General features: G+C 43.1%; 1 protein-coding gene across 2 annotated transcripts; it reads right to left on the bottom strand.

Moving 5' to 3' along the window:
• Positions 1 to 5,684: 5,684 nt before the first annotated feature.
• Positions 5,685 to 14,295, bottom strand: LOC123181881 (probable transmembrane GTPase FZO-like, chloroplastic). Of its 2 annotated transcripts, XM_044594286.1 has the most exons (11): positions 13,647 to 14,295; positions 12,799 to 13,361; positions 12,609 to 12,677; positions 11,691 to 11,888; positions 11,028 to 11,159; positions 9,725 to 9,811; positions 9,180 to 9,623; positions 8,541 to 8,708; positions 7,567 to 7,797; positions 6,254 to 6,369; positions 5,685 to 6,131 (listed from the first exon to the last, which is right to left on the bottom strand). In XM_044594286.1, exons 1-11 carry the CDS (start codon positions 14,278 to 14,280, stop codon positions 5,849 to 5,851), a joined length of 2,925 nt encoding a protein of 974 aa, XP_044450221.1. In that variant the 5' UTR covers positions 14,281 to 14,295; the 3' UTR covers positions 5,685 to 5,848. The 2 variants fall into 2 exon arrangements, 1 of the variants encoding a protein (XP_044450221.1); XR_006491930.1 differs by lacking the exons at positions 5,685 to 6,131; positions 6,254 to 6,369 and adding an exon at positions 8,263 to 8,466.
• Between the last annotated feature and the right edge of the window lie 4,964 nt (positions 14,296 to 19,259).

The raw sequence follows: 19,259 nt of genomic DNA, 5'->3' as shown, positions 1-19,259 counted from the left end.
TACAAATCTGCGGATCGCCATCACCACCACAAAGAAGGGCACGATGTCCAGCTCCTCCTTCATCGCCAAGATGAAGAACCTCGGGGATGAACTTGCTGCAGCAGGTCGTCCAGTTTCAGATCCCGAGATGGTGGACTACGTACTCGCAGGTCTCGACCGCGACTATGATCCCGTGGTGGCTGCCATCGGCGCTGTCAAGACATCCATCAGTGTCGACGAACTCTTTGCCCAAATCTCTGCCTTTGATCAACGGATGGAGATGTTGGGCGATGGGGCAGAAGGTGTCGGCTTCAACTCTTCAGCAAACTTGGTATACAGGGGTCGTGGCCGAAACAACAGAGGCCGCGGCCGAGGAAACAGGGCGCGTGGCAGAGGAAGGCGTCCTCCCACTCCTTCTGGTGCCGGCGCCAACGGTGGCAGAAACTACCGAGGACGTCCACAACAGCAGCATCAGCAACGTCAACAACCAACTCGGGATTACCCTGAGTGCCAAATCTGTTACAAATTTCATGCATGAGGTGCCCGTGCATGTTGGGATCGCTATGAGGAAGATGATTATGAAGAGAAGGAGGCAAATGCCGTCACCAGCAGCTATGGCATGGTACGCGGACACTGGAGCAACAAATCATATCACGGGTGAGCTGGACAAGCTAACCATCAGGGACAAGTATCATGGACCGGACCAAGTTCACACCGCAAGCGGTTCTGGTATGAAAATTACTCATGTTGGTCATTCAGTTGTCAAAAATCCCGTGAAAAACTTGCATCTAAATAGGATCCTATATGTTCCTGAAACTTCAAAAAATCTTGTCTCAGTTCATAGGTTTACTCTTGATAATCGTGTTCTAATTGAATTTTATCCTTACTTCTTTTTGGTTAAGGACTTGGACACGAGGAGGGTACTTCTTAGGGGCAAGTGTGTGGGAGGTCTTTACCCACTTATATCATCATCGTTGTCGTCATCGTCAAATAAGCAAGCTTTTGTCGCCATCAAGCCGCCTTCTGCAAAGGGCATAGTAGATTAGGTCATCCTTCATCAGTTATTGTTAAACTTGTTCTTAGCGAAAATAAGCTTCCCCATGCTCATGAGTCTAGTAGTGAGTCAGTTTGTGATCCATGTCAGCAAGCTAAAAGTCATCAACTACCATATCTTATTTCTACCAGTATCTCTACTGCACCCTTACAACTTGTATTCTCAGATGTTTGGGGGCCAGCTCATGTCTCAGTTGGTAGACACTTATATTATGTAAGCTTTATTGATGACTATAGAAAATTTACTTGGATCTATCTTCTTAAGAAACGATCTGAAGTGTTTCAAGTTTTCAAGAATTTTCAAAATCTTGTTGAAAGACAACTAAACACTAAGATCATTGCTATGCAAACTGACTGGGGTTGCGAATACAAGAAACTAAATTCTTTCTTTCAACAACTTGGCATCTCACATCATGTTTCATGTCCACATGCTCATCAACAGAATGGTTCTGCAGAAAGAAAACATCGCCACGTTGTTGAGGTAGGGTTAGCCCTACTAGCAAATGCATCCATGCCACTCAAATTCTGGGATGAAGCTTTTTTGACTGCTGCATATCTCATAAACTTGCTCCCTAGTAAAGTCATCAAGTTTGAGACTCCTATCGCACGACTCTATGGCATTACTCCTGATTACAAATCTCTCCGCGTGTTTGGTTGTGCATACTGGCCCAATCTTAGACCCTACAATACACGCAAACTTGCTTTTCGTTCAAAGCAATGTGCTTTTCTTGCGTATAGCCCAATTCACAAAGGAGTTAAATGTCTAGATATCTCTACTGGTAGGGTCTACATCTCTCGCGATGTTGTATTTGACGAGTCTGTTTTTCCCTTTGCGTCTCTTCATCCTAATGCCGGAGCTCTTCTTAGAAAAGAAATCCTTCTTTTTCCATCCACTTTACGAAGTTTTGATCATGGGGGCGACAATTGTACTGACCAAAATGATAATTCTGCTAGTGCTGGTACTGTGTCTTTACCTGTGCAGGATCATGGAGAAAACGCAAAGGAAAACGATGTAGAAAACGGTGCACAGAATGATTAAAATTTGGCAGAAAATGATGTTATATTTCATGAGGAGGAAGAAGACGCGGGCGCTGGACACGAGGAGGATCCGATGTCACCTGGAACTCCTGTGCGTCAGGATCTCTCGGATTGCGCGCGGGGATCTGCCCAGAATCATGCGCCGGTCAGGAGTCGGTCCATCCAGCGAACGAGCGCCACGTCGCCCGCTACAGCGTCGGTCCCGCGTCCCATGTGCGGGCATGCACTAGCACCAAAACTACCAGGCTCGGGCGCGTCAGGCTCGAGGTCGCTGTGCCCCGCGCGCCACATGCAGACGCACACAGAGGAGAGCGCGGGATCTTCTGCGGCCACCAGCGCTGAAGCAGCGGCAGTTTCGGCCACACCGGAGGCTACCAGCTCTGGGTCCGGATCCGCTGTGCAAAGCGGGTCAGATTCTTTTCCAGGATCTTCTATGGCCAGATCTTCTACACCATCTCCTGTGCAACAACCTACCCGTCCTGTTCAACCTCAACCAGCAGTCATCTCACGTGTTATAACCCGACTACAGAAAGGTATAAGAAACCCAAAAATTAGAACTGATGGTAATATATCGTATGGCATGTTGTGTATTGCAGGAGAACCAACAAATTTAGAGATTGCACTTGGAGATCCAAAGTGGAAAAGTGCTATGGATGAAGAGTACTCTACACTTATGAGAAACAAGACTTGGCATCTTGTACCAGAACAGAAAGGTAAAAATATCATTGACTGTAAGTGGGTTTACAGAATCAAGAAAAAGGCAGATGGCTCAATTGATAGGTATAAGGCACGTCTTGTTGCAAAAGGTTTTAAACAGCGTTATGGTTTAGATTATGAAGATACTTTCAGTCCTGTTGTTAAAGCTGCAACTATCAGACTTGTGGTAGCTATTGCTGTGTCCAGGGGCTGGAGCTTGAGGCAGCTAGATGTTCAGAACGCGTTTTTGCATGGTGTTCTGGAAGAGGAGGTTTACATGAGACAACCACCTGGGTATGAGAATAAGAAAACACCTCACTATGTGTGCAAGCTTGACAAAGCTCTTTATGGCTTGAAACAAGCACCAAGAGCGTGGTACTCAAGATTGAGCTCTCAGTTGAGGCATCTTGGTTTTATTGCATCCAAGGCCGATACATCACTTTTCATCTATAACAGGGCAACCACAGTTATATTTGTGCTAATATATGTTGATGATATCATAGTTGCAAGTTCTTCACAAAATGCCACTAATGCTCTTCTACATGATCTAAGTTCAGAATTTGCTCTCAAGGATCTTGGTGATCTGCACTTCTTCCTAAGTATTGAAGTTAAGAAGATTCAAGATGGCATAGTACTGAATCAAGAAAACTATGCTACTGAACTTCTAACTCGAATGGGGATGAAGGACTGTAAGCCATCACCTACACCATTATCTTCTTCGGAGAAACTTTCAGCATTTGAAGGTGAACCTCTTAAGGAAGAAGAAAGCACAAGATACAGGAGTACTGTAGGAGCTTTCAATATTTGACATTGACAAGGCCAGATATATCCTTTGCTGTTAACAAGGTTTGTCAGTATTTGCATGCACCTACCACTGCACACCGGACAGCTGTTAAAAGGATTGTAAGATACATCAAGCATACTGCAAGTTTGGGTCTTCAGTTTAAACGCTCTAATTCCACTCTTGTTAGTGCTTTCTCTGATGCTGATTGGGCAGGATGTAGTGATGACAGAAAATCAACTGAAGGATTTGCAGTATTTTTTGGATCTAATCTTATTTCCTAGAGTGCCAGAAAACAGGCTACAGTCTCAAGATCAAGTACAGAAGCTGAGTACAAATCTTTAGCAAATGCTACTGCTGAAATTATTTGGTTGGAGTCATTACTTCATGAGTTAGGAATTAAGCAACATCGTGCATCTTGTCTGTGGTGTGACAACTTGGGAGCAACCTATTTTTCTGCTAATCCAGTCTTTCATGGTAGAACCAAACACATTGAAATTGATTTTCACTTTGTGCGAGAAAGAGTTGCAGAGAAGAAGTTGGACATACGATTTATTCCTTCTAAGGATCAAGTGGCAGACGGTTTTATTAAAGCATTGCCAGTCAAGCCATTTGAAGAACTCAAGAGAAATTTGAATATAGGATAGTTGAGATTAAGGGAGGGTGTTAGATGATATGATTTAAACTTGATGTAATCTCAACCATCTCTTATCTCTATTCCCTCTTGTAGCTTTCCTGATCTCTTCTTTCCTGTACGAGTTGTATCCTAGCGATCAACTCTTGCCTTGTACGCCACGAACAGGGGCTTTCCTGTCGCACATAAATATACACCACGCGGCTCCTCACGAGGAGTAGGAACGCTTCCATCTAATCTTACAGTACTCACCGAGAGTGCGCCAGACCAGAGTGTTACCCAGTCCCGCCTATGTGGCTTGGATGGGGCATCCGGTGTTAGATGTTAGGCTTTTGTGCGATGTCTGTTTGGTATTTGGTCCGGACATTCGGCACCCCTTCATCAAAAAGATAGGAGTAGCAACAGATGTCGTCTAGATGATGGCCTCGGGTTTACTGTTGTATTTCTTTGTAAGGTCTTTGTGAATAATAAATAATATGGCTGCATGCATCTCCCAGAGGCCGGGGGTGATTCCTCCTTTTCTAAAAAAAACGATTGTTCAGCTATCGGCTCTCAACTCTGTAATAAATTGACTAGTGGTGAGCATTCCATCTCAATGCCGAGCTAGGTTGGAATTGGCAAGCTCTCTTAATTATTAAGAAAAAATGAGGCAATATGACAGCAGCCAGTTTTTGAGCAATTCTGATGCAGCAAACTGAGGCTAGGTACTTCATCTAGACTCCAAAGTAGACATGGAGCATATGAGATTCTTGCCAATGCTCACAGGAACTGTCACCAACAGCTTATACAAAAGTGATAAGAAAAGAAGCATTTGGTCAATTAGTTAAAACAGTTTTGCTCGTGGGGTTATCATTGTTAGAGTAGTGTAAATCTAACTCTCAGTTTTCATGCAACTGATGGATTTGTACGTGCTTAATTCTCTCTTCTATGTTCAGTCTGAAGCTGAAAGTGAGAAAGATTAAAAAGATCAGAAGTGGCAGCAAAAGATCATCTAGATCCCCCCCTATACATAAGTAGCAAATGTCGCCTCCACAAGTTTTGTAGGTTGCTCTCTAGAACCACTTTGACAATTTTCATTTTCAGATTGCCACCAATCAAAAGGCTTCCACTAGCCGGCAGAAGCTACTATCTCTAAGAAGAAGAAACAAGTTCAAAGTATCGAGAAGCAACATATCCGACAATTTTGAGGCCTGAGGTCAGGAAGAATTCAGAGTTAGTGTATGAACCAGCAATCGATATTAAGGCCGCCTTCGGCTCCTCTCCGCTCCCTCCACTCCGCTCTGGAGCGGACGAGCCTCTAGTTCATTTTTACGGAGCGGCCTAAACTGAGCTTCCCAACTCCGCGGAGTCGGAGCGGATGGGATGGATTCCGAACACGGCCTAACACATTGATTTCCAACACTACCATATAGGACAGTCGGAGTACTGATGTAGGTCCCTTACAGTTTCAAAGCTTTCTGTGCCGGCCCTAGGGGCAACTACCTCAAAACGTGATTCATGGCATTTGGTTGGAAGGAGGTACAACATACATATATATTACAGACATACCTATCATCATACAGGAACTGCTCTACACCGGCATCATCACGGTACAGGACCAAACAAAATTTGATGAGCGGTGTGGACGTGCAAACAAATGAAGAAAACGTCAACAAAGGCAAGTGTCGTCATGATCCGTGCAGATTTTGGATGTCGATTTTCAGAGTTTGGAGCTTACGCTCAACGGCGGACAACTCACCCTGAACACCCTGCAGCCAGTCAATTTTTCGCTGGCATGCTTCCTGGTACGGTTTGCTGGCGGTGTCTACGAACTGGACTAGCTGACTAGCACTCTGAGATATATCCTTCTGAATAGCTTCATTAACTTTACGAGATAGTTCATCGGCAGCCTTGCTGACCTTCTCTACCGCAAGCTTCCGTCGACCAGGGAAATTCGATATTGCGAGAAATCTGTAAAGGGGGCAAATGCACAGCAGATTAATAAACATATACTTCGTTAAGTATCAGCCCATCGCGTGCATTCCAAACATAACTTGTAAAAGAGTGGTTTATAATTATAAATCAAGAATTACCCGCCAGCTGAGCAAAGAGCAAGAGCAAGTAGATCTTCGAGTGTAGTTGTTAGAACAGAAGTCAAAAGAGAGGCTGACAATCCAGCAACCCCAAGCCCTCCAAAAGTTCCCGTAGCCTTCACGACACAATAGCAGAGCTCAGAATGATAAACAGCCATGAAAATACAAGTATAACAAAACCAGAGACACAGCCTCTAATATAGACATGCTGAAGATTAAACTCATAACCGAACGAACAAGCATTTTGAACTTTGAAGTCTTTCCAAACTACTCCCTCCGTTCGGAATTACTTGTCACAGAAATGGATATATCTAGACGTATTTTAGTTGTAGATACATCCATTTTTATCCACTTTTGAGACAAGTGATTTGGAACGGAGGGAGTATGTGTTTTTTTTATTGTTTGGATTGCTTACCACATATGTCACGTGGTATTCAAACTATGTGGTTTAAAGCTACATAATATTCAGTCGAACCTAGCATTTAAAACCTTAAACATGGATTGTGCCTTAAATGTGGAGTGTACTCCCTCTGCTAAAACTAAAAGATTTTTGTTAGGAATTGTTGCAAAATACAAGTGTAAATGTTTTTCGTATACTACTCACATTTTATTTTTATTTTTGACATTAATTTGCAACACACTCAAAGCACTCTCCCACCCTTCTCAAAATGAAGCGTGATAATTTAGTAATCTCCCCTCATATCTTCCTCAAAACAGGCCGGGTTACCAACTTAAATAGAATTCCACGTGCATGATTTAGTGAGAGGGAGGTGGTCAGGCGCATTATGCTCTTGACTATTTTTTATGCATCTTAAACACTGATACCACATCTGATCATTCCAAATACTCTGAAAAGGTATGCACTCACATAATCCAGTAAACCATCAAAGGTGGGTCATACAGGATTCTTCAAATGCCGGTCTAATTTCTTCAAAGCGTAAATTGCTAATTGTCCAGAAAGGCACAACCATGATGCTTATGCTCAGGAAAATTCACATGAATGTTTTATTGACATGCATTCCTAGGAACAGAAGATTTGATAACCAATTATACAGAATGTGCATTAAATGATTAAAACAAATCTTCCCTCTATCTTGCTAAGAAAATAGATAAACAAAGTAACAGACACTAAGTAGCATGTTCCGGCAGTTTTAGCATAAAAAATCTTTGCTGAAATTTAAGGGAGTGGAAGTCACACTTTCTTTTCTTTTTTATTAAAACAATTTGTTTAGATAAACTTACCATAATGTTTATCTAATGAAAATAAAGTGTGTGCCAAGAAAAGGGAAAACTATAAATTTTAGTAGACATACCACTTCACGAATTTCTTCTTCAAAAACCTTAGCAGCAGCAGTAGCACTGAAGCCATCCAGTGCTTTTATGCTGAGTTTCTCTCCTTCGTTAACAAGCTCAGTTCGATCTGATGAGCCGCTTTCTTCCTGACTAACCAATGAATTCCATCTTTCATGGAAACACTCCAGATATAAATTTGCTTCACGGGTATTGCTAGAACTCAACCATTTTGAATATTCACTCAATAAATCCTACACAAAAATAAAAGAAATATTTATTTTCATAACATGAATCATAAGCATGGTGAAGCAAATAATAAAAGCATGTGGATGAAAAGCAAGAATAATGTTGAACAAACTATTGCAGCCTTATTATGAGGCTTAATAATACATTTAACAAAACGCTGCAATATTGTAACACTAAATGAAATCAACACATTTGAAAAGCTTCGACGGATTAGGTAGGCATGCTATCATGAGGCTTAATACGTTTGCAAAATGCTGAGATATTGTTACACTAAATGAAATCCACTCATTTGAGAAGCTTCAACATATTAGGTGGACATGCCTGTGCCCACATTCAATGAACTGCAAAACTCTACACGAAATACAGAAATAATAGATGAAAGTGGGTGGTCTGCAGATAGCCTAGACAATGATCCTCTTAGCACAGATAATGTTGCTGGAGGTAACAAAGTACTGAAGGCCAGTTTTCACCTGTTCAACTTGGCTAATTCTTATGGTTAGCTCTGAGTTCGAGTCCCAGCTGCCCGATGGTTACTCTAATTTGGAATGTTCACCTAATATGTTACTGCCAGTATGGTGTAGCTGGCTGGGAAGCAATAGGCAGCAAATTTGTGCTAGACCAGTTGTTTGCATCAAAGTTGGGAAAATTCAGGCATGAGCCTCATAATACCAAATCTGGGGAAATACCAAACTGTAAAAAAAATAAAACTTCATTTATTGAACATGATAAATGTAGTTGCCAAACGTACAGCTGCATCGTCAAGGGCAGGACTCAGAATATCATTTTGAACAAACGATGTGGCTTTGGCAGAAGGCCCTTTTTCTCCTGTGAGCATGTATGTAAAAATAAGGTCAATGTTTGACAACTGAAGTGTAGATTCCATGAGCGTTATAGCTCGACTTTTTGCTCTCTCAATCTGCATGAAGAAAAGAAAATAGAAGCACATTCTTGATCAGCAGGGGGAAAATGATAGCTCTCACCAAATGGCAATTCTAGGTAAGCAACAGGAATATAAATATCACAATACATTTAGGGCATATTGACCACACAAGCAGACTAAGGTCGAAGGCAATGGCATGATTAATGACTAACTACCCCTCCTAATTGCCTTTTTAAAGAAAAACCAAATACAACTTAGATCCCCCGCCACAACTCCACAAGCGCCCTCACAGGGCCTACTAAGGGGAAGTACAAGGCATGTGTGCCGTGGAGAGGGGGAAATAGATAAGCGAAAGGTAGGAAAGCATCATCAAATTTGTATGCCAATATTTTGCAGCAAACCAAGAAAACGAAGAAAAGTATGCCTTTGTTTTCCAAAGTGATATTTCACAAACAGAACTTCAGAATATATGGGTAAAACAAAAGAAGTCATATTTGAAACACCTACAAGAGATGAAATCTGCTTCTGCCAGGAATTGCTATCAGCCTCAATTTTCAAAGCATAGCTGTTTGCACCAGAAACAAGATCCCTGATGGACGTCAAGTCATCAATAGCCTTTTCATATTCTAGTTTCACAAGTCTTTGACATGAAGTTAGCAAACGATCTGCAATACCAATTGGTGTTTCAAGTTTCAGTCGGACCCTTTCCTTTCCATTATCTGTTGAACCATCTAAAAAGCTCAGTAGGTAATGCTCAAGATCATAAAACTTGCTGCTTCTCCATCTAGGATCACTTAACAAAACTTCCCCGTGGTGCTCCCTATCGTTGTTATTTGAATATGAAAGTTTGACTTCCAGAGCAGAGCGTGAAGATACAGGAAACAGTGTTACATCCTCCGTGTTGAGTAATTTCCTTGCGTTTTCCTTGATAAAGGCAGTGGCCTCTTCAAGCTACAATTGGAGTGAGAAGCAAACCCACAAGATCAGCAAAATGGCAAATATGGAAGACTATCATGCTGAGATCTGGAACACTGAACATATAAGTATCAAACCTCATCACTGTTCCGATAGAGGTCCAATTTGTTTAGAACAAATACAACTTTCTTCTTCCACTGCTGGACATACTGGAGAAATCCGACCTAGAAGTTCCAAACAAACATTTTGGCTCTATTAGAGGGTACAAGAGAATATTTTTAAGAAAACAGACAACGCCGGTCGGATCGAAGCTAGGAGATGCATGCACTGGTCTGGAAACCTCAGTAGAAATTTCCGGAAAAAAATACCATAACATCCTTCAAATGATAAATCAGAATTAAATAATATGAGCTTTTCTAACCCTAGGTCCAGCAGCTCCAGTGGCATGGACTGTCCACTTCATTTTTGTATTCGTGGGGATAGAAGTTTGGTTAGTAGATATGTGATGCAATCAGTTTGAGGTGAACAGAATCGTTGGGTTGGCAGTTGCAGGAACAACTTTATAATTTACCTAGTATGCATCAGAGCAGAATCACTGCAGTACTCTGCAAAGGCCAGAACTAACATACTAAATTGGTTTTGTAGATATTATATTTGGGTCAGTTGGTATTGGCTACTTTGTATATTTAAGTTCATCTAACAAAAACCTCAAGAATTTCTTCTATAAGTGTACCAATACCAAACAAGGAATTAGGAATTATGTTCATACATTAAAAAAAGGGAGTTGTGTATGCCAAGTACAACACAGATGAACTGATGAATGACTAGATTGATTGTATTACAAAAATGTCCCAGGTGTGTATTAGAGCATTTTAAAGACAGGTACATTTGTCACTAAAATAGATTAAAAAATACCTAATTTTGATAGCACATACAATAACAAATAGATCAAGAGAATCACTAATAGGGAATTAACTAAGCTAGTCCAATGTTAAAAACTGAGACAGCTCCAGCCTGTTTGGTTCATGGAAAAACTTCGCCAAAATAAGCTTCAGAAGGGCTGGCGAAGAAAATGACCAGAACAAGTATGGAAATAGCTCGTCCAAAAGCCGAGCAAATGACTCGCTGATGATGAACTAACAACTATCTAAGAAAGTGTGGTGTGGCAAACATCAAACCAAGTGACCCATAAAAACCATACAATGCATGTGACTTACAAGCAGCTGGAGTAGAAGTTATATATATACTTCAATCCAAAAACTCATGCAGACCACCATGTGATTGCGTAACTAGTATGTGCTTCACAGATTATCAATCTGCTGAATATATTAGTGTACTATTTGATTCAGTTACTTCCACTGCAGCATGTCATCGTCTCTTCACTAACAGCAATTACTATAAAGTGTTTAACCAATTGGCATAATAAATTATAATCCTTACCTCACTCTCAGTCAATGGTCTATCTGATGACAGTACAAAGAGTATCAAGTCAGCTCGTGGCACATATTCTTCAGTGAGTCGCTGCTGCCTCTGGAGAATGACATTTGTTCCAGGTGTATCAACTAGGTTCATCTGTTCAATAGTACACAAAGAAGACATCACGAACAAGGACATGGAGTCGTAAAACAAGGAAAATGCACTGCTAATTTGGCCTTGCAACTAGCAGCCATGCAACCTAGTACACTAAGAGAAAATAAGGTGGAACAGGGTGCCATTGCTTTTGGCACCTTTCTTAAGATGTAACAAATGCTGACCTGCAGCCAATTCGATACAACTATAACACAGCCTGTGTTTTGTGAGAACTACAGCATGTTGTAGGATAAAAAGCTGTGTTCCTGATAATCCATCCTCCTTCCTTATACTTGCAAAATGCTTCCTCAGAACTAATATATCGTCGAGCATTCCAGTGGGTTTAGATATCAACTATTCCCCTATCCCAATGTAGCTAGTTTATTCAGCTAACACAGTATTGGACAAAAGGCTATCTTTGATTAGATGCACCAGAGAAAAAAGGTACTAGCATTTAAGAACAAAATTGTGTAGCGCACTCCTATGAGATAATCAAGGAGTACCAACATGATTGCACTTCAATTATATATTTACCTCTTTTAAAATTGGAGCCGATAAATAGCATGTGAATTGACCATCCGGGTGCCGCTCACATCGTTCTATGCTTTCAGAATCAACCTCTGAATATGAGAGCAGTGTGATCTCATTTGTCGTGGGTACAACTCCTTCCTGAAGATACTTCCTTCCAAGTAGAGCATTTATAAAGGTTGATTTTCCCGAGTTAAATTCACCCTGATATACATTGGCAGGAATCCGGATAAGTGATTTATAAAATTAATAGAATAACCAGCATGTCAGAAAACATGAATGAGTTGAACATTACTGAGAAACCACAGCAAAAAAATTGTAGTGAATAAGAAGGTATGCTCGCTTTTCAGTTCAAAGAAAATGCTTTTGCACGACAACAGAAGACACCAGCAGGTCAGCTACGCAACTGTAGAAAAGGACATGTGCTCACCACTCTAATTAGATTACAATCTGATTATGTTATTGTGATAGCAGCATTAGAAATCTACTGAGACTTATGTAGGCTTATGCAAATGCCTAACCATCAAGGAAGTGACTTGTTGAATGAGGATGTTAATGGACAGATTTTTCAGTACCGAGGAGTGGGTTTCTTTACCATCGGAGCGAGCATAGTGGAAATACTATTTCTTCTACTATACTGAGGAAAGAAAGCAAGCACAAATAGAAAAGAGGACACGAATTTGAAGTTATGACCATATTTAGCGAGACAAGAAAAAATAAAAAACAGCACTAAATGCTAAGTGGTAATGGTTGATTCAACATGGTCAGAACTTTTGGTGGCTCTAAAACACTACACAAAATATCAATATCCCTTGGTGGGAAAAAAAAGTTGATTTCTGCTTTATGGAAAATGCATAGTAATAACCAAATTCTAACACATATGGATAATGTCATAACCAATATGTAATGTAAACACAAAATTACCACAATAACCAACAAAAATGGCTCACTCAGGCGAGAAGCAGCATCAACCAGAAGTTCAGCCTCTTCCATCTGTGACAATGTATCAAAAAATTATATTCAAGTGAAGCATATTCCAGAGACGAAGACATGAAGTATACTGAGTTCATTCCAGGGATCTTCAACTACCAAATGTGTAACATTAGATGATCACCATTGGTGCTGCCTTGCGGATAACATCAACAGCTTCACTGAGAATAGGCTTTTCCGTCGCTATTAGCTGCATCACTTTTTCATCCAGTTTTGTAAATCCAGCAACTTTTGTCTTCTCACGAGTTAGGACCATTACATTGTTTGTTTCTTCCAACGCGTTAGCAGAAGAGTAAGTGACTTGTGGTACTCTATCGGTGGTATCCACTTTTAAAAAATCCCTTTCTATGATATTGTCAGTAAGATGTTGGATGCCAGCCAAAGACAAAACAATTCCAGATGCACCGGACTGGAACAGCTTGGATGTGGTATCAGAAAAAGATCCCTCGCTTTGCAAATCATTTAAAGTGAAGAAAACTGGAATCTTCACATGCTGAGCACCAGCACCACTGAAAACCCTCGAGAAGTCAGCAGTCCCGGTATTTACGATAAGAAAATCTGCCCCCTCAGAACTTGTAGCGCTTCTTGCAGAGTCCGAGGACCGTATAGTTCTAGCGACAAGCGGGAGATATATGGAGTCAGAGTTTGATTTCATCATCATACTCCTTGCAACAATAGCAGGAATACCTGCATCAAAAACGAAACACAAACTTCTTAAGAAAATCATAATGCTGCAATGCAGTCGGTGATAATAATAACTTCCTGGTAGACTAGAAAATGCAAAAATAAAACTGAAACGGTGCAAAATGTAAGTTCGAACGTTGCAAATAATTAACTGCCGGTCCACAAAAACACGAGCTGGGAGAGTTCAATCAGAATTCGCCATATTCTGAATAACTAGCTCCCCGTCAACCATATGTAAGCAAGCAGCTACGGTATGCAACAGGAGCTGGGGAGAATTCAGTCACCAACCATCGTCGGCTAGCACGACGCCGCTCGCCCCGACCGCGGAGGCGACGTCGACTCGCTCCGCGATCAGCAGGTACGCGCGGTCCCCTACCGCGGCCTTGAGCGCGCGTGCAGCCTCGTACGCGCGCCCGCCGCCCTCCTCCCCGGCCTCGAGCACGACGATCCCCACGCCCCGTGCCACGGCGGCGGCCACCGAGTCACCGGAGCCGAGCGCCTCGTCGACGCCCACGCGGAGCACGAGCGCCGGGACCTGGATCTCCGGGCGCTTGAACCCGCCGGGGAACAGCGTCCTGGGCGGCTCCTTGGCAGCGCCGCCGCCGCCGGAAGCAGCGGCGGCGCTGCTGGCGTCGACGGCGCAGCGGTGGCGGGGGCGACGGCGTGAGAGGAGGAGGGAGTGCAAGGGTAGGCCCCGGATGGCGGCGGCCGGGCGCCGCAAGAGGAGGCAGGTGGTGGTAGCGGTGGCGGTGGCGGTGGAAGGGGCCAACATGGAGAGCGACAAGGATAGGAGCGCGCGCGCGCGCGTGGACAGCGGAGCAGAGAGCGAGGCGAAGTGGGGAGTGGGAGGTGGTGGAGCAGAGTTTGTCCCGGATTTGGTTGGATAGGATGGGGGACGGGACGGAGTAGAGCACCGCCGCATGGCCGGGCCGCGGGGTTTTCCCCGGTGTCATTTCATTTCATGGGAGCCGACGCTGCTTTGACTAGTAGCTGAACCACGGTTAGGTTGCCTTCCATTCCATTTTAATGCAGTACTTTTTTTTTTTTGAACACTAATGCAGTACATTGGACTCATTTGGTTTGGGGGCTTTTGACAGGAAATCATAAGAGTTAGTTCCAGAAAAAGTTCTCATGCAATTGATTTGTAGGAAACGTGCGCAGCAATGATTTTGATGTCGTTCATTCTGTGTTTTGGGAACAACAAAAAACTACACATCCAGTCAAATTTCGAAAATTCGATGGGGCACGCACCTGCCCAGCCATGCCTTGCCGCACAGAAGTCGTTGGATTCTACTCAAGGGCATAACAAATTTTAACTTAGTGATCGAAACGCTTTTATATTTTTTTACGGAGGGAGTAGTTCTAAAAGTTGTGATTTCTGTCTTTTTTTCAACATAATTTGGCTGCTGAAATTCAACGAAGTTTTAAAAACTCGCCAAAACAAAGCTTCTCAGCCTGGAAGTTGTCTTCTTTTCCAAAGATGACCTCCAAAGTGATTTGGCCGATTGGTTCGGCCTTCTTCCTTGGGACGATGTCGTGGAAGTGTGTATGCGAAGGTCGTAGACCTATTGTGGGGAGGTCCATTTTTCTGCAGTGTTGTAGCATATATGATATGTTGGGAAACGTTGCATGGAAAACAAAAAATTATGCTTCACCTAAGCACTCCGAAAATATGACCAAGGGACAAAACTGTGGAGAGGGGCGCCGCACACGGCTAAGAGATTGTCGTGGCCTTGTGTGGTGCCCCCTCCCTCATATATATAGGTGGGGGGAGAGGGAGGCGGCAAGGAGGCGCCCCAAGGGAGGCCGAATCCCCCTTGGGCTCCTGCCCTGGCCGCCCCCTCCCCCCCCCCTTCCTTATTGGCGCACGGGAGGAAGGCAGGGGAGGTGGCGCCCCCTCCCCCCTTTCCTTTCTCTCATGAGGAGGAAAAGGCAAGCGGGGCCAACCCTCCCCTTTCCTTCCCCTAGGGTCGGCGGCCAGGGAGAGGGCGCCCCAGCTCCCTTGTGGGCTGGTGTGTGCCTCCCCTTGGCCCATTAGGCCCATAGACCTCACGGGGCCTCCCGGAACCCCTTCCGGTTATCCGATGGTTACCCGGTACAACCCGAAACCTTTCCGGTGTCCAAATAGCATCGTCCTATACATCAATCTTTACCTCCGGACCATTCCGAAGCTCCTCGTCATGTCCGTGATCTCATCTGGGACTTCGAACAATATTCGGTCACCAAATCACTGACTCATATAACACTATATCGTCAACGAATGTTAAGCGTGCGGACCCTACGGGTTTGAGAACTATGTAGACATGATCGAGACACCTCTCCGGTCAATAACCAGTAGCGGAACCCGGATGCCCACATTGGTTCCTATATATTCTACGAAGATCTTTATTGGTCGAACCTTATGACAACATACGTAATTCCCTTTGTCTATCGGTGTGTTACTTGCCCGAGATTCGATCGTCAGTATCTTCATACCTAGTTCAATCCCGTTACCGACAAGTCTCATTACTCGTTCCGTAATACATCATCTCGTAACTAACTCCTTAGTCATTTTGCTTGCAAGCTTCTTGTGATGTGTATTACCGAGAGGGCCGAGAGATACCTCTCCGATACACAGAGTGACAAATCCTAATCTCGATCTATGCCAACTCAATAAACACCTTCGGAGATACTTGTAGAGCATCTTTATAATCACCCAGTTACATTGTGACGTTTGATAGCACACAAGGTATTCCTTCGGTATCCGAGAGTTGCATGATCTCATAATCGAAGGAATATGTATTCGACAATAAGAAAGCAATAGCAATAAACTAAACGATCATATGCTAAGCTAATGGATGGGTCTTGTCCATCACATCATTCTCCTAATGATGTGATCCTGTTATCAAGTGACAACACATGTCTATGCACCGGTGCAGAGACGTGCTATACAAACGGTTTTTACCCCCTTTCCGCGATGGAGTTTTAAACCTTCGCCTAGTGAGTGTGTGCGATAGGGGGGTCCTTCCCACACGACCCAGAAACTATCAGGGATAGGCCCTCCGGCCACACAGGCGGGGGCAAAATGAGCTGGTGTGCGATCGGGCGAGGCATCGAAACCCAATCGTTTCCATTCGTATGTACATCCCACACGGTGAATCCCAAAAAAAAAAAATCCATTCGTATGTATATCACACACAGTTTTTTGTGTGGAAATGTTTGTACAAGGTGGCCTAACGCAAACAGTTCCCTGCCGGAAGCCGTGTATGATTGTTAGTTGATCCAACACGACTACTTTCTAGAAACCGTGTGGGTTGTTTGAGTTCATCGCCCATGGTGTTGTCTGAGTAACCGTCTGCAATAGAAAAACCCCAATAAGCAGGGTAATTAACCTATTATTGATAATCCATGTAGTAATCAAATTGACATTTCTTATAAAACACACCAGATATTTCATATATGTATAACGGCAACCAGGATTTCATAATCAAATTACATCAGATAGCTTCAGCACTCGGTTACACTAAAGAGGGATATACCTAGCTACGGCATTACACAACAGCACCAAGTTTCACATGCAACATCGAAAACCTTTGGAAAGTAGCATCATACACGGTAAATAGACAAATGAATCTCATCTGGGAAACTGCAGAAGCGGAAGGCGAATATTGGGCCTTCAGTGATGTTGAATGTCCTTGCAACTTTAGACCAGTGGCTATGGATAATTGCCCACCCAACCTTCGTCCTCTTCATGAAGACTTCAATATTGTATCGTGGGTGTTGAATGAATACCTTCCTCCCCTCTTGACCATGCAAGTGGTTTGAGAGGTAATCATCTGTGAACTGATTTGAAAAGTACTGAAAACAAAGATATGCATAATCGCTTTTATAAATTTTGAAATGGCGCAAGGGGTAAAAACAAGGTAGAAGAGTTAGTGTCATCCTATATTTTACTGATGTCTTCTTCATTGTGCAAACAAAGATCTTGCTATTATTCGTCGCAAGTTTCTTCATCCTAACAATCTTTCTGAGTTTCTTGACTTGATTGATATTCATGGACATCTCATTTCCCCATATGCAAAATGGGTCGAATAGTGGGTCTAAGCCTCTCACAGCAGGACCTACATGTGCAAGACCAAATTGTAAGAAACCTAAATATTAGAATGATCCCTGCAACTGCACAATAATGTGCTATTAGCGAAAGGACCATGCATGAGCAAACCTCGATGGTAAACTGCAGTGTCTCCCATTGTTTCCCTGCAACACATATAAGGAAGATCTTGATCAGGTTAACTGAGAGTTGCCATACTATCAGTTAAATATGTATTGAGTACAGCCAAATTCAATTTATTTCTCACATGCATAACAATACAAAATTTTACCCACAACAAATGAAAATCAAATTGCTGAATTGAACCAAACAGTTAAATGAACAGCAGACCAAATGAACCAAAACATTTAACTGAGCATGACATTGCAGAATAGAAATATGTATTAGAAGATAAGACAGTTAACAAAACAAAGAATGCTTGAGAACAATACTACGAAATGTAGCAATTGTTGGACTAAACTGTTAACTGAACATTACATTTCAGAATATCAGATTGCATATTAACATTACAGAGGGCAAACCACTAGAAGGCACTGGCGGTGGCCTCGAGAAAACAGCATGAGTTGTACTTTAAAGTAGACAACCGCATGGCAGTGTCGACGGTGGCCTCGAAGACGAGGTGCTCCTCCAAGATCTGGCGGTCGGCACGCATGGCAGCCATAGCGACCTCGTCTGCGCGTGCGAGCGTGATTTGCTTCTCCGCTGCCATATGCTATTGAGCTCCATGTTATACTGCGTGCAAAATGGCTGTGGGAGGCGCTTAATTGGAGGACGGGCTAGTGATTTCGACGGAAGGTGTCGCGCCGTCGGTCGGGGCATGTGGGACGGGGAAGGAGGAGGATGGTGTGGGTGGGGTGTGGATTACCTGACCATATCGACGAGGTCGCGCAGCAAGAAGAAGGGTCGTCGACGAGGAGGCCGCGCAGCAAGAAGAAGGGTCGGTGGCGAGGAGGCGGCGCTGCAAGAAGAAGGGTCGCCGGCGAGGAGGCGGCGCTGCAAGAAGAAGGGTCGCCGGTGAGGAGGCGGCACTGCAAGAAGAAGGGTCGCCGGCGAGGAGGCAAAGATGCCAGTAAAAGTAGCAGTGAAGGTTTGAACTTGGAAAGCAAGGAGGAACAGTGGAAATGTGGCTTTTGGTGGGAGGGAGGGGGCGAGGAGATAGATATTTCCGCGGTGGCAGAAAAATTTCGCTCGGTGCCGCGAGAAACTGGCGCGCATGTGTGGTTCAAGCGCAGGCGGTGGACTGTAGATGATGAAGCTTCCTGCGTAAGCCACACAAGACGGTGCGCCAAGATATTTTATATCGCATCCCACACGATTCTTGCTAGTAAACTGTTTGTGGTATACCTGATTTTTTTTCAATATGTTTTGAAAGACAAAATGGTGTTACGGAGGGAAAGGATGGTGTTTGAATTGCTATAACATTCATCTACAGTGAACATGCAACTACATGAGTGTCGTGTTAAAATATGGAATTATTCCGGATTCGTTTGGCATTTTTATGCATTAATTGAGTTTCTAGGCATTTAATGTGCATAATTCAAATTTGAACTACAAGCACATTCTCCAGTGCACCAAAGTTTGTTGAAAAATCACATGTGTGTCTTTGGGTGAATTTATTGAAGGAAATATGCCCTAGAGGCAATAATAAAGTTGTTATTTTATATTTCCTTGTTCATGATAAAGGTTTATTATTCATGCTAGAATTGTATTGATTGAAAACTTAAACACATGTGTAAATACATAAACAAATACCGTGTCCCTAGTAAACCTCTACTAGACTAGCTCGTTGATCAAAGATGGTCAAGGTTTCC

The sequence above is a fragment of the Triticum aestivum genome, chromosome 1D (assembly GCF_018294505.1).
Source record: "Triticum aestivum cultivar Chinese Spring chromosome 1D, IWGSC CS RefSeq v2.1, whole genome shotgun sequence".
Taxonomy (NCBI): domain Eukaryota; kingdom Viridiplantae; phylum Streptophyta; class Magnoliopsida; order Poales; family Poaceae; genus Triticum; species Triticum aestivum.
The sequence above is the reverse complement of the archived record's forward strand: the minus strand, read 5'-3'. Positions and strand labels throughout refer to the sequence as shown.

What these genes read in the sequence shown, in the direction of transcription:
- LOC123181881 (XM_044594286.1), bottom strand. Translation starts at nt 14,280, where the DNA reads ATGCGGCGGTGCTCTACTCCGTCCCGTCCCCCATCCTATCCAACCAAA. An exon ending in AGAAGCAGATTTCATCTCTT is followed by an intron (nt 8,709 to 9,179) that starts GTAGGTGTTTCA and finishes TTCTTCATGCAG; the next exon opens with ATTGAGAGAGCAAAAAGTCG. An exon ending in AAGAAGAAATTCGTGAAGTG is followed by an intron (nt 6,370 to 7,566) that starts GTATGTCTACTA and finishes TGTGTCGTGAAG; the next exon opens with GCTACGGGAACTTTTGGAGG.